This window comes from Arachis hypogaea, chromosome 13 (genome assembly GCF_003086295.3).
Source record: "Arachis hypogaea cultivar Tifrunner chromosome 13, arahy.Tifrunner.gnm2.J5K5, whole genome shotgun sequence".
In the NCBI taxonomy this organism is placed as follows: Eukaryota; Viridiplantae; Streptophyta; class Magnoliopsida; order Fabales; family Fabaceae; genus Arachis; species Arachis hypogaea.
The window spans coordinates 24,733,913-24,748,160 of NC_092048.1; the positions used below are offsets into that span (position 1 = coordinate 24,733,913).

At 31.5% G+C, this 14,248-nt stretch overlaps 2 protein-coding genes across 3 annotated transcripts; one reads left to right on the forward strand and one right to left on the reverse strand.

Annotated features, from left to right (window-relative positions):
• The first annotated feature begins 2,532 nt into the window (after positions 1 to 2,532).
• LOC112737754 (uncharacterized) lies at positions 2,533 to 5,698 on the forward strand. Its single transcript, XM_025787817.3, has 5 exons — positions 2,533 to 2,660; positions 3,458 to 3,696; positions 4,264 to 4,381; positions 4,472 to 4,703; positions 5,417 to 5,698. The coding sequence occupies exons 2-5, from the start codon at positions 3,545 to 3,547 to the stop codon at positions 5,443 to 5,445; spliced, it is 531 nt and encodes a 176-aa protein (XP_025643602.1). The 5' UTR covers positions 2,533 to 2,660; positions 3,458 to 3,544; the 3' UTR covers positions 5,446 to 5,698.
• Positions 5,699 to 6,947: 1,249 nt separating this feature from the next.
• LOC112737752 (uncharacterized) lies at positions 6,948 to 10,994 on the reverse strand. Of its 2 annotated transcripts, none has more exons than XR_011869477.1 (6): positions 10,574 to 10,994; positions 9,879 to 10,052; positions 8,659 to 9,313; positions 8,472 to 8,540; positions 7,462 to 8,376; positions 6,948 to 7,378 (listed from the first exon to the last, which is right to left on the reverse strand). XR_011869477.1 is itself a non-coding variant. In XM_025787815.3 (6 exons), the coding sequence occupies exons 2-6, from the start codon at positions 9,972 to 9,974 to the stop codon at positions 7,214 to 7,216; spliced, it is 1,098 nt and encodes a 365-aa protein (XP_025643600.1). In that variant the 5' UTR covers positions 9,975 to 10,052; positions 10,574 to 10,994; the 3' UTR covers positions 6,948 to 7,213. The 2 variants fall into 2 exon arrangements, 1 of the variants encoding a protein (XP_025643600.1); XM_025787815.3 differs by having other exon boundaries at positions 7,462 to 7,574.
• Between the last annotated feature and the right edge of the window lie 3,254 nt (positions 10,995 to 14,248).

The following is a 14,248-nucleotide window of genomic DNA, read 5'->3' on the forward strand; positions in this document are numbered from 1 at the left end:
TTGACTTTGGAGAACTAGGATTTATATTCTGTATTTTGGATATGGTTGGGTTATATATATATATATATATATATATATATATATATATATATATATATATATATATATATATATATATATATACTCTGGTCGGCCTTTGCTTCCCGGGTCAAGACTGGAACTTGATGTCTGTACATTTGGAGCTTTGATCTGTATATTTATATTTTTAGCCTTCTTCTCAATCTTGTTTATCCTTCCTTTCGTTTTCGTCTATCCATTTTACGTGTATCTGATCGTGAGTGATGCGATTTTCTGTTTCGCTTTGCTTAACTTCTTTTTCAAGACTCTTACTTATATTATCCTTGTTATATATGTAGGTATTTTTGTTTTTAAAGGTCGTAGCGCCTTACCACCCTTGATTTACGTCCTAGGCGTAAAGTTCTGTGTGGTAAGGTGTTACACTTTTCATCTTTGCTGCCTTTTTCATCTGTCGCCTTTTTTTTTTCTCCTTTTAACATATCTGCGTTGTGCCATCAAGATCTACTCTTCTGTCACATTCTCCTTCCCTTTCATTTTTTTCTTTTTTTTTTTTTTGAAAAATAAATGGTATTCATGCTGATTCTTATAAAATTCTTGTTGATTTATTTTCGAGGAAGTATGTGTGATGATGAACCTATAGTGATAGAGGCATAGTTGTAAGAACCGGACCGGACCGACCGATTCAACCGAAAAACCGGTGAACCGGTGGTCCAACCGGTTTGGTTTTACCTTTAGACCGAAGGAGGAAACAAACCACTTAAATCCGGGCGGTTCGTCACAAACCGAACGAAACCGGTCAAAACTGGCCAGTTCGATACAATCCGTGAACCGGCCGGTCCTATGGTGCTCAAATATTCAAAAATGCATGCAGTGGGTTTCGAACCTGTATCTCCTTGCTAGGCAAGGATAAGGAATGCCACCAAGCTAGTGTGTTGTTCATTTGGAAATTTATGTGCTAATTATTCTATATATTATATACATACACAACTAAATTATTTTATATTTATTTAATTTAATTTTTGTTTTATACTCATTTTTTTAATTCTTTAGAATTTATAGAATTATTAAAATAAGTATCAAATATTTTAATATTTACATTTACATATTAAAATGTTAGTAAAGATATTTATTTTAAATTTTTTAGAGTATTGAGTTAGTAGGTCTTCGAAGATTTCGACTTAAGACTAATTAGTAGAGACATCTAAGCATCACCACTAAATTTCACATGAAAAATTAATGGAAGGATGTAATATGTTCATTGTTTACTATCTTGAAGGACTAAATTGATATTTTTTTTTTCAAGGGCTAATTAATTTGAAGTAAAAAATTTTAAGGATAGACCTAATTGTCACTTTATTCAATTTTTTTCTATTTTATATTTTTTATTTACGTACGACCGGTTCTATCAGTTCAACCAGTGATCCACCGATTGAACCAGTAACCCAGTTACCCAGTAACCTGACCGATTCGATCACCGGTTCGGTTCTGACAACTATGAATAGAGGTGGTGATAGTAGTAGTGAATGATATATTTCTTTTTTTTGTGTAAAAAAATTTATTAAGGGATAATATAGACTTATTTTTTTTTAATTTTATTGTGTCTTGTTTAATATTTTAGCAAACACAATACAAATAAATTATAATATATATCTATATATTTAATTTAATGTCTATGTCTTAAGGTATACATAAAAATCAAATCAATTGTCCAATTTGACTGAAAAATTGACAAACCAAACTCAAACCAATCTAATTCACCTTTACGAACGTTCAAGTATGAGAACTGGTAGAACTGGTTAAATAATCCGACAAAAACCAGCCCAACTGAATTGGTTGGGTCACACCAAGCGGCTTCCTATGGTGCCTGAATGGGCTTCAACCCTTGCCCTTAGACATGTTACAAGCTTTGCCACTAGGCTCATTTAGCCTTTATTGATATTTAAGGTAATTATAATAATATGATAAAAACTTGTATATAATTATCTTTATATAAAATTAATAATTAAAAATTATCTAATAATAATTTAGTCTAATAATATTTAATTATTAATTTCACATAAAAATAACTCTACCTAAGTTTTTATCTTATAATATATATAACAAATTTTTAAATAATTTATATTTATGTAATTTTTTTTAATTTTAATTTTATACTCACGCATTGTTAAATTAACTATATTTTTATTTTTATTTAGCTATAAGTTTTATTAAATAATTATAAAATAAAAAATTTATTAATCACAACTTAATTTTATAATTATATAATATCTATTAATATTTTTTAATAAATATTTTAGTATATAATAATATAATAGATATAAACTAACTAAATTATTAAAATTAAAAAAAATTATTTTATTATAAAAATAATATTAAAAAATATTTATAGTCGAAAAAAATATAAAATTTTGTATAAGGTCAATTGGTTTAACTAATAATCTAGTGGTTGAACCGGTTTGATTTTGATATGATAATAGCAAAATTTAAAAACAAAATTCCAACGCCAAAGAAAATAGTTCCCATAGCAGCACACACAGAAGACGACGTAAACTGCAGAGAGAGAGAGAAGACAAGACACTTTCTCGCCCAATTGGGCCCCGGCATTTCGGCAATTCAGACACTCTTTCGACGCACATTTTCTCGTACGTAAACAAATCAATCACCCACTCACTCTTGCGCTATTATTTGATTCATGATTTGTTGTTTTATTTATTCTCTTTTGGATATTCATCTTTTGTGATTATTCTTATATTCTGCTTGTGCATATATTGGAATCTTCCTTTATGGCTCTTTTTTTTTTATTGATACATTGCTGCATTGCACTTGTGCTAGCTAGGTTTTAGTTTTATAAGATGATGCAATTTGTATTTGGTATTTAATGAAGTTTAAAATAAAATGAAATTAAAATAGAATATATATAAATTCTTAAAAGATGATTAATGGACAAAGAAACTGTATCTGAATGGCACAATATTCATGATGTTTTTTTAGAAGTAATTTCTTAAAGAAACTCTAAATTATGTCATGTCTTCTATTCCTAGTGAACATCATTGTGATTCGTCTATATTGTAACTGTAACTGGAAAAAAAATTGCAAAGACTATATGTTAGTATGAAAAGAAATGAATCATAGAACTTCTTTCAGTCACAGAATGTAAATGTAATAAAAAAGCAGATCAAGTTCCAAACCATATACATCAATAATGGAAAAAATATTACCATTATACGTTTGTGTTTTTTTTTTAATTAATAATGCTTAAATGATTCACGTGCCTAATTCTTGGCGCTTTAGATGATTAGAAAGAATGATTATAACAATTGTCACTTAATTCTTTCTCTACTTCATCTGACCTTTATTTCTCTAATTGTGCTGGGCACATTAGCAGTTAGTGTAATATATTTGCAACCTCAATTCATTTCCATACTCTTTTGTGTTCAAGATTCACCATTAGGGAAGCAAAGCATAATTAGATTGAGAGTGCATAGTGATTCTGGTTCTTTCATTCCTGCGAGTTAAAAGACTGAGAATGGTGAGAGAAGTTTCAGAGAGTTGTTTGGATAGCCTGTTGACAGAGGTGGTTTCGTGCTATTGCAACCGATTCTACCCTAATAAGCATGATCTTGCTGCTCGCAGAATCGAGGCTATTGGATACCAGGTTGGTCACCAGCTCTCTGAAAGGTAAAACAGTTCCATGGTTTCGATTTCCCTACCTTAAAACTATTGTTTGTCTGTACTAGAATTTGTTCCTGCAGATCTGTTATCAAGTGGGTTTGGTATTGTTGTGATTCTTAGAAAGTTGTTGAGCTCTTTCATCTTTTTAAAACTGTTCTTCAAAAGTTATAGTTTGTTTTGTTTAGTAAAACAAAGCAAAAGTTGGTCACAATTTGCAAAAGGCACAAATATAGTGTTTGGTAAAATTGTGCTTTAAATCTCAGATGACTATAACAAACATAGATATTGTAGAGAGTAATGTTTTACTTTTAATTTTGGAAGCATAAGTTGGGTTATCAATCCCTTTATGCTTTTCATAAGTAGGACCACTTCACCAAAGAGGTAACCTGCAAATGAAGATGCATAAACAAATGGCGCCATGGTAAGTATGAAATGCAAAATTAAGCCTTTAAAATCATTTCAATGTGCTTCTTCTATATCTATTCTACACAATGTCTCTTTGCAGTTGTTAATCCTGAAATATTAATGAATTGGAAAAAAAATGTGGGTGTGTTCTTAACACACTCTGATCAGGTACACCATGGAGCGGCCACGATTCAATGACCATCTGGAAGCCATCAAGTTCATTTGCAAGGATTTTTGGCTTGAGCTCTTTAAGAAGCATGTAGACAACTTGAGGACAAACCATAGGGTGTGTTAAGATCACAGATAAACTCATAACTCGCAGTCAACTCGTCATATCAATTTAGATTGGAATGGTTTATCGTTTGATTTGCTGCAGGGTACCTTTGTATTGCAAGATAATAAATTTTGCTGGCTTGCGCGAATGTCAATTGATCCATTAGCTGATAGTGGTAAGTCACCCGAAGATATTACATCTCCTACAGCTGGGAACAAGGCAACACATGCAATGAAAATGCATCTTTATTTCCCATGTGGCATCCTTAGGGGATTTCTTACAAACCTGGGAATTCTTTGTGCCGTTTCTGCAGATATATTAACCCTTCCAACATGTACGTACTTCTCTCTCTCTCTCTCTCTCTCTCTCACACACACACACACACAAACACCTTGTAAGTTAAGTAATATTAAATTATGGTCAAATTATGATTATCTGACATAGGGGGTGAGATTGCTTTGTGAAATCACTTCATCTGTTTGAATATGGTTAAAAAAGGTGCAGGCTATGTAAGGGTTAGAAGGAAGAAAATTCATTAGAAAAAAAAAAGATCCATAGAGAAGAAGAGATGTCAAAGGACATTTTACAATTTAAGAATATGAGGGTATTGTTACTTAATAAGTACTCTGCTCGTTTCAAAATATCTGTCACAATGTCACTAGTATTGACAATGGACATAAAAATTGAGTTTTATTTGAGCTTGCCTTGCTTGTTTATATCTGAAAAAAGCATGTAAGATTAGCAGGTTCTTTGTTGTTACTATGTCCATTAGACCCCGAAAATGAGACAACTATTGTAGGTGTACTTAATCAGAGATATTAACATTATTGGATAAATTTATTTATAATTTTTGTGTGGAGTATTTCGTGCTGTCAGCCTGTCACTGCCAATCTGCCATTGATAGCAACGCATGTTTTGTTTATTTCTTTTGTTTCTCTCAAAGATGTAGTTTCAAAGCATTTATCTTTGCTCAATGTGAAAGTAAGGAAGTAATATTTAATGTTTGTTTCTGAATAATCGGTATGCTTTTTCTAAATAATTCTTCAGGTGCATTTACCATCCGTATTAAAGCTTGATGAGTTCACAGTTATGTTAATGAGAGCATACAATATCTGCAAGTTCCTTTGCATAATTTGCTGGAGTAAGGATTTTATTTGCCATCTTTTTATTATCAAATATTGGATTTGTTGTATAGGAAGGGGTCTTGAGGAAGTGTGTTCTTAAACGAGGACTTTTCGTTAGGATGAAGATTCTATGGAGATTGCATGTATTTTGGGAGACATTTTCTTCAAACTGAGTTCAATAAAGTGGATTTTGTTCGAATGATAATTCGTTAAAGCTACTCTTGTGTAATTGCTAATTTATACTTAATCAAATATAGGTTTAATAAATCTACAAGTTTCTATAATTTTAGTAATTTTGCAATAGGTTAATCAATCTAGAAGTTTCCATAATTTTATTAAATTTGTAAATAAGTTACTACACTTTAAAAATTTGTAATTAAATTTTTACACACTATAAAAATTTGTAATGAAGTCTTTGTAATTACATAAATGTTAAAAGAAATAGAGTAATTCTTAGATATGCTCTTAGGAACGTAATAAAAAAATTTCATATCATTGAATAAACAACATACTAAAAGATAATATGTTTAATTTTATAATTTTTAAGAAAATTGAATAAATTATCTTTACTTAGTTCATTGATATATTTATATCCTTTTAATTATTCTCCAATTTTCTAATGATAAAAAATTATATATATATATATATATATACAATTTGGAATTCTAAGAATAGTTAGAAAGATAAATTAGAATTATTAACCGATACTTCATACGTAAATACATGTAAAATAATTATAAAGCATTTGTTTCCAAATTTTTTTTTTTAAGAAATAATTGTCTTCCATTATACTTTTATAAGTACAAAGGATAAATCATTAGAGTTTTCTTTAATTTTTTTTTCTTAAAAACAACTTTGATATATACAATAAAATCTAATTTGCAATTAAGTTCTTATTATTTATATTTTTTTCAATTTAATTCTTACAAGTAAATGTTAGGAATATTCTTTTTTTTTTTAACTTCTTTTGTAATAATAAGGGCATAATTAAAATTTTTCATAAGCTATGAAGACTTAATTATAAATTTTTAAGGTAGAGACTTATTTATAAGTTTAGAAAGACTACCAAACCTCTAAATTAATAAAACTAAACCTATTTTATGAAAATTACAACATCCATTTTTATCACCTTCCCCCAAATTTTAAGTCATGTTCCGCCATAGATCGTCCAAGTTGCTTTATTACATTTAGTTGTTATTTTAATCCAAGTTAAACCATGTGGTCGCGTACAGCCAAATATGCCTTGCCTATTTTGATGTTTCCCTAATGCCACATGAGTTGTTATTTTTAAATTTTTTTTATACCCAACTTAATCTGAGGAAGAAAAAATAGAAATAACATTATTATATTATTTAGAGAAAATATCGATAAAAATAAGTATTGACGCTTACTAATTCAATGAACATTCAAGGACAATAGTATGAGTAAGAAAAGGCATGCAAATTACACAACAATTGGTGGAGAATATGGAAATAAGATACATTCAATATTTACAATTTAGTGGCTATACAATGTTTTTAGGTTCTTTCCCTTCCTATTTTCTGTGAGCATGAAATAGATAAAAGAAGGAAGAAAGTTTGGGCGATAAGAAGAAACTAGTGATGACATATATATCATGAATTCAAATATTATTAGCATCTTGATTCTTGGAATTCCACAATGAAATCTCAACCTCCATAAGACCTATAAGGAGAGGTTTTCAATTATGAAAGGTTGAAAACTAGAGAAGCTCCCACTCAGGTTCAGAAATGCTAGGAAGTGGATCTAATTTCTCCACACAATCTCCATTTAGTTTTTCACCGTTCCCATGCCATGCTGCAAGCTCTTCATATTCTTGCTTTCTTGCAGACTTCTTCGCCAGCGAAAAGACTCGCCGCCTCGATTTCTTTTAAAAGGAAGAGTATTTCGATTAGACATGATTGTGTATGTACTGAATAGAGGAGGAATTTTCGGGACGAGAGTGTGTACCTTGTTAGTCTTCGAACTATCGCCTACCTTGGGAACTAATTTAAGTTCGTCTCCAGTCACCATAACACAAGTTTCCTCGAGATTCAGATTATCTTGTTGCATGGTTTTGTGCCCTTCATCAAGTGTTGTTAATTCAGAAATTCATGTACTTGGAATTTTTAAAATGACGAGTTACCATGCACAAGAAAAATATGAAATTGAATCGTTCGCTAATAGGTGCCAGGGATGAAGGATTATGTGAAGTCTCATCGCTACGAACTTGAGAACAAATATAAACCTATGACAGATTAAACGAATCTTGACTCTCCATGCAATTTTGATTACAACCAAAAATATAAATTTATCATTTATGTGTGTTATTTGAAATTTTGAGGTCCTAAATGAGTACAAGTTCTGGGTTGAGTTGCATAGTGAAGACACAAACAAACCTAAAATAGTGGCAGAGGTTGCACTAACAAACCTGTGTAACGTTATTACACACAACCCACTTGTAAAAGTAACACAAAATTGAAGTCACTAGGGAAATCAAGAAAATTATAACATTGGTTTATAGTGCAAAAAGGGAAGCAAGTCGATATCTCGACCAAACTAAGTGACCGTGAAAGATCAGCATACTTTTATTATTGGGATCCCAGTGGATCCCCTAGCACACAGGTACTATTACCAAAAACCTTACTAACCCATCCTGACTCGAAGGAATCCCATAAAGTGGTAGGAGTCTCTCATTACCATTCTCATCCACAAAAGTTTGCTTGCTATCTTATATAATTATAAACCATAAATATACTGGTTGTAGCTTTTCATCTCGACGCCTCTCTAGCACCCATAAAAGGGATAAATCAAATACTTAAAAGAAACCAAGATATAAAGTGATTCTGGCTTGAAGATGAAGGGCTTGTTTGGGCGCCATTAACACTGAAGTGAGATGTCAGAAAGTCATACATACATACATACATACAGTGAGTATTTAAACCAACTACTTCATATTTCATAACGATATGAATTAATACCTGGATGAGATATCACTACCATGCTGGAAGAACAATCATCAGCCTGTATTGTTCTATCGGAAGATAACCCTACAAGTGAAACAATATAGTTATCAAGAAAGTCCATCAGAGCTGAAGCCGAAAGTGAGAAAACAAAAATGACAAGGAAAATTCTGAAACTATAACAAAGTGATTCTCATAAGCTCACCTGATTTGGTGAATTCCGGAACATTGGGGGATTGTTCAGAACTAGCATTTTCAATTTCGATACAAGAGTCTGCTATGGAGGAACACCTTGTAACTTCAGATGAAGGCGGCTTTGAATCACCAACTGCAGGACTTATATCTTCATTCGAGGTCTCACAAGATTGGGATGCCCTGCATACATTTGTTTCTGCCAGAGGGGTTTTATCGAATTTCTTGGATGCAACAACTCTTTTATTTACTTGATTTCCATCGATACGAATATTCGATTTGATATTCGTGGTCTCAACATAATGTCTTGAATGTGAAATGAAGTTTCTTCTTCTGACCGAACTTCTAGAAGATGATATGAACATAGCATCAGAATGACAAGTTCCATCATCAGATGCAGCACGAATGGTATCATTATTGCTATCATGATGAATTCCCGAATCATATTTCTTTTGTTTGAAATCTTCCTTCATAGGTTTTTGCTTCAAACTTTGAAATGGCCTTTCAAATAACCAAGCATCAATGTATTGATCTACAGGTCCAGAGGCTTCTTTTTCATCCAAATCATAGGAACATGGAGGAATGAAATCTCGCATAACATCTGAATATAACTTTTTAACATTCGTGCCAACAGTCTGCATCTGATTCTCTATATATTTAACTGCATCCTATTTCTCAATGAAAAAAACAGAAATAAGAGATATAACAGCCATTATAATTGTCAATCAATGCAAGAGTTGGAGCCATCAGTGTTTAGAACAGTTAAACCAACTACTGTTAACAGATAGAGACCACAAGCTTGTCATAAATCACCACTAATAGAAAACGGGGAAAAAAATTAGCAAACAGTTGCATTAAACATTCAGAAATGTGTGTGAGCCTTTGAAAATGAAGATAATGAATATTTCTGCAACTTTTTCCTTTGCAAATTTTCTAAGGTTCGTTTTTAAGTAAATTTTCCTTTTTACAAAAAAAAAAAAATGGCATCCTATTTTGAAAAACAAAGCTGTAGTTTTTCTTTCTCCTTCAAAATTATGACTATTTTAACCCCCTCATATTAGAATTGAGTGAACCTAATTCCAAGCAATGCACTGCAGTGCAAAAACAAATCGTATTATGATACATGGTGAAGCAAAGACATGTGCACTTATTAGGGTAATCTAAGTTATCCTTCCATTTAAAACAATCAATATGTTTAACATAGGTCAAGATTATTCGAAAAGGGAGCCATACCTCGCAGATTATATCTTCAGCTTCCAGGCACATATTCTCAAATTTCTTGTATATATTTCCCACCCAAGTTATGCCTTTCACATCCATAGTGATCATAGTATATCCTATATCCTTTTCTAGAATATTACTAAGTCCAGACACTGTCTGATGGTGGTTCTACTTCTACCTGATTGTCTGCAAGAAATCAGAAACAAAGTATCCAACGGAGTCATGAAAGTATCTTGATTAAAGAGTGTTATAAGTTATAACAAATACATAAAATGGATTGGAAAAAAAAAAAAGAAAATCAATTAAACAAGAGCATTAATGGAAATTCAATTAAAAAAGTCTTTGTCTAATAATGCCAAACTTAAAAGCTCCAACTTCCCACTGCCCCACTTTCTTACCTACCAACAAAACTACTAGTCTCTAACTAACAAACCTGCATCCTTGAACCCATATCAAACCCTTCGGATAATTTAAGCCACACAATTTTTTCATCTTTTTCGTACACCAAACATCAGCAAAAAATAGAAGAAATTGGATTAGGGACATCTAAAATAAGAAGTAAAACAAAATAAACAAACAAAAACACCAAATTATAATAAGAAAAAATAGAAAATCAACAAAGGAAAGAGATTTTGATGATAAAAAAGTACTACAAATTAACATAGAGGATAGCTAATTTGGGCATAGAAAGAGATGTCAGAGCTTACCTGTTCGTAGAAGCAGAGAATTAAGAGACCATCAATCAACATGTTCAGCCAATTGAATTGCTATTTAAAGGGAGGAAGAAAGATAAGATGTGCAATTGTAACACGAAAAGGGTTAGGAGAAAGAAAAGCTTGGATAAAGTTATAAAAGGAGTTTTATGACCTTTTGCGGCGGTTATGTTTACAATACGAGGATGAACGAAGAGAAAACGTGCACAGTAGGCATTCAGCTTCTTGAGGCATTAAGATGTCCGTACACGTGTGCATCTTTGTCCTTACGGCTTACGTTCTACTCGCCAAGTCAACGTCATTTTTACAAAATTACTATTTTACCATTGTTATCCGAATCCGATCAGACCGTCCGATTCAGCCGGAAATTTGATAAATCAACGATTTGTTTGATTCAGTTTGCTATTAAAGTATTAAGTTTGGACCTGTATAAAAATCTTTAAACGATGGTCCAATCCGTTAAAAATCTAACAGTTCAGAAAAAATTGCTTGTACCAGCAAAAAGTTGTTGACCCAAAATATTTTATTTTTGACAAAATAAATTTTGAAAAAAAAAAAACATCTTGTGAAATATTGAATTTAGGGGTGTTTATGAGTCGGGTGAAATTGGGTGTGATGTGAATCAGATTCGCCCGAAATATATAATGGGCATATTTGTTAGACTCGAATCTGACTCTAGATCCGATAAAACCTACATACTTTCGGATCACGATTATATTGGGTAAAAACTGGGTAAAAACTGGACCGTTAACATTACATTACCTTGATACCTTCTTGTAAGTTAGCGCCAATGAGTAATAGCTCAAATGGCATAGACTCCCCATACTCAATTAAGAGGTTGCGGGTTCGAGTCTCCTATCTTTCCAAATTAGCGCCAATGAGTAATAGCTCAAATGGCATAGTCTCCCCATACTCAATTAAGAGGTTGCGGGTTCGAGTCTCCTATCTTTGTTAAAAAAAAAAGTTAGCATATAAAAATATCTAAATTTTCAAGACTTCAACAATTATTTGACATGGTAAAATTCACTTAAAAAAATATAATAAGAACCAACAATTCTCTAAAATTAAAGCATAACCACAATCAATACTAATATTGTCTAATAACACCAAATATTTAAATCAATACAAATAACACAATATTATACATTAGTCTAAAATCTTATACATTTTAAACATAAAACATTAACTTATAGTCTTATAATGACTAATAACACAAAATATTAAGATTTATAATACTTAAATTCCACATAAGAATAGACATCATTCATCACTAATAACACAAAATATTAATTGTGTATGATGACCGGGCCACCGGTCTGAGTTCGGGTGACCCGAGCTATGGCCTGTACCCGACCCGAAATAATGACCGAGTCTATTTTTTAGACCCTTACCCGATCTTAAATTCGATGAAATCACACCAAATTAGCTCCTAAAATGTTCGGAGCCGGCTCCATCCCGGCCCGGCCATGCACACCCCTAATTGGAGGATTTTTTATTTTAATATGGAAGAGTGAAGAGAGTTTTACGTTAATGTTACAAAAAATAGAATTTTACAGTAATCTGGGGGCGCTGTTCTGTGTAAGCACAATACGCAGAACACGTATTGTACTGACAATACGCAGACCGTGTATTGTCAATACGCAGACCGTGTATTGTAATTTAATATTAAAATAATACAATAGCAGTCTGCGTATTGTAATTAATATTAAAATAATACAATACGTAGTCTGTGTATTGTCTTTATAAATTAAAAAAAATTAATTTGACAATTTGCACTCTGCGAATTCTATAGCCCCCAAAATTTTTTAAAACACCATAACTTCCAATATTAAAGAATTACACCCATTTTTATCCAATATCCAAAAAAATTAACCCTAATTGGATTGTTTTATTTTTGAATAACATATATATGATCTAAGAAGGTAGATAGATTTGGACAAATTATATATTTGTATTTTGTGGCTTGTCTCGTTGTGTTATGCAATATGTCAAGTTTTATTTTAATATGATTATTTATAAATTTATTTAGATATATGAGATTTTTATTTTTAAAATTTAATAATTTTATGTTAGGTGAATTTGTTTAGTGATTTTCTTTACACAAATGGCAAAAAAGTTCAAAAGGAAAAAATGAAAAAAAAGTGGGGTGGAGATTTTTTTTAAAAAAAAATTGTATATATTTCTTATATAATTACCTAAATGTTCTTGTAAAAATTAAATCAAATATACTAATTGTTTACCACTTATAAAAACAATGCTCATATAACTTCTGAAGAAATAAAATGCCAATTCTTTTTTTGAAAAAATTATCTTGTCAAAGCCTGAATTTTGTTTGGTTCCATACTACATACAGCTTATCCTTCTTTCTTGCTCTCTGAACCAAAAAAAAATGTGCTACCTCCGGTTGTTCTTATCAAATTAATCAAAACTTACATTGTTGCTATTTTTTCCCCTCAATTTTCATCTGGCGTAGTAAATTTACTTGATAGTTACGTATGAAAAGTTGGATTACAAATAGTAATTTGTATAACTTTTTATTTAAAATATTGGGCTAGCGATAAAATCTTGTTACACATGGCTGGGAATCTTTTAATTTCTATGCCCCAAAAGAAAGAACAATTGGGATATTTGGATTCAACATCTCCATGTGTTTTGGGGCAGGAATATCTCTCTATAAAACAAACCACTTTTTTCTTTTTGTGATTATCCACGAAATTAGATAACGGGCACCGATGTCCTGTGCCATTGGGGCAGTTACCTTTAACGTAGGTACCTTTATACAAAGAGTGTTGTTGCCATATTCGAGTATGCACTATTTCCTTGTCATCTCCGTTTCCTTTACCTTCTCAATTATCCTTCCCATTCTTGTTAGTTGTTACTATACAACTTAAGGCAACCAAAAACCAAAGCCAAAGCATTAATTAAAGTTGCTTAGTTTCTAAAAACAGTAAATAGTGTAACAATAATAATCACATATTAAGCATAATATATTTGTTAAATTTTAGTGATATTTTCTTTGCTAGGAAGATAATTATAATATTATTAGTTGTTAGAAACAAGAGATTAAATTGGAGAAAGAATTTATGTATTTAAACATGCTACACATTCATGTAACCATGTAACCAAGTTGACCCAAGCTCAAATAGAGTCACGCGCATTAATGACGAGTGAAAACACGCACCCGAAAACCCTTCGTTACTTCGCACTTATCATCATGAAAAAACGTTACTTCTTCCTCACGAAATTGCAATACGAAACCGCTCATTCTCTTTGAATCTCTCTCAAAATCACTCAAACTTCAGTCACGTTCTCTGCGAAAACCACTACTGCAGAAGAATCGCGAGAAGATTTCGCAAGGAACAATCAGAAACGAACGAAAACATCAACAGAGACTACCAAATGTATGAGAAAAACTACTGTTCATTAGAAATCTTGCAATGTCGCGTTTCTCCTAGTTGCATTTAAGGTTTACTGGATTGATTTGCTTCATTTAGTAGATCGAACTATTATGATTGCATTTTTACAGTATAACTAGGACTTGGAATAAAATTTGTTGTTATTTTCATTCAGTTAAGTGGATAGTGTAACTAGGGTTTGTACTTGGTTGTTACTCTGTTCAATACTTCTTTAGCATGGAGAAATACTATTCTTGTTGACTGAAAGTTGATC

Excerpts from the sequence above, each read along its gene's own strand:
- LOC112737754 (XM_025787817.3), top strand. The coding sequence starts at position 3,545 with ATGGTGAGAGAAGTTTCAGAGAGTTGTTTGGATAGCCTGTTGACAGAG. Across the intron at positions 3,697-4,263 it reads GGTCACCAGCTCTCTGAAAG|GTACACCATGGAGCGGCCAC; the intron begins GTAAAACAGTTC and ends CACTCTGATCAG. Across the intron at positions 4,704-5,416 it reads TATATTAACCCTTCCAACAT|GTGCATTTACCATCCGTATT; the intron begins GTACGTACTTCT and ends ATAATTCTTCAG.
- LOC112737752 (XM_025787815.3), bottom strand. The coding sequence starts at position 9,974 with ATGATCACTATGGATGTGAAAGGCATAACTTGGGTGGGAAATATATAC. Across the intron at positions 9,314-9,878 it reads CTGAAGATATAATCTGCGAG|GATGCAGTTAAATATATAGA; the intron begins GTATGGCTCCCT and ends ATTGAGAAATAG. Across the intron at positions 7,575-8,471 it reads GGTAGTGATATCTCATCCAG|GGCACAAAACCATGCAACAA; the intron begins GTATTAATTCAT and ends CACTTGATGAAG.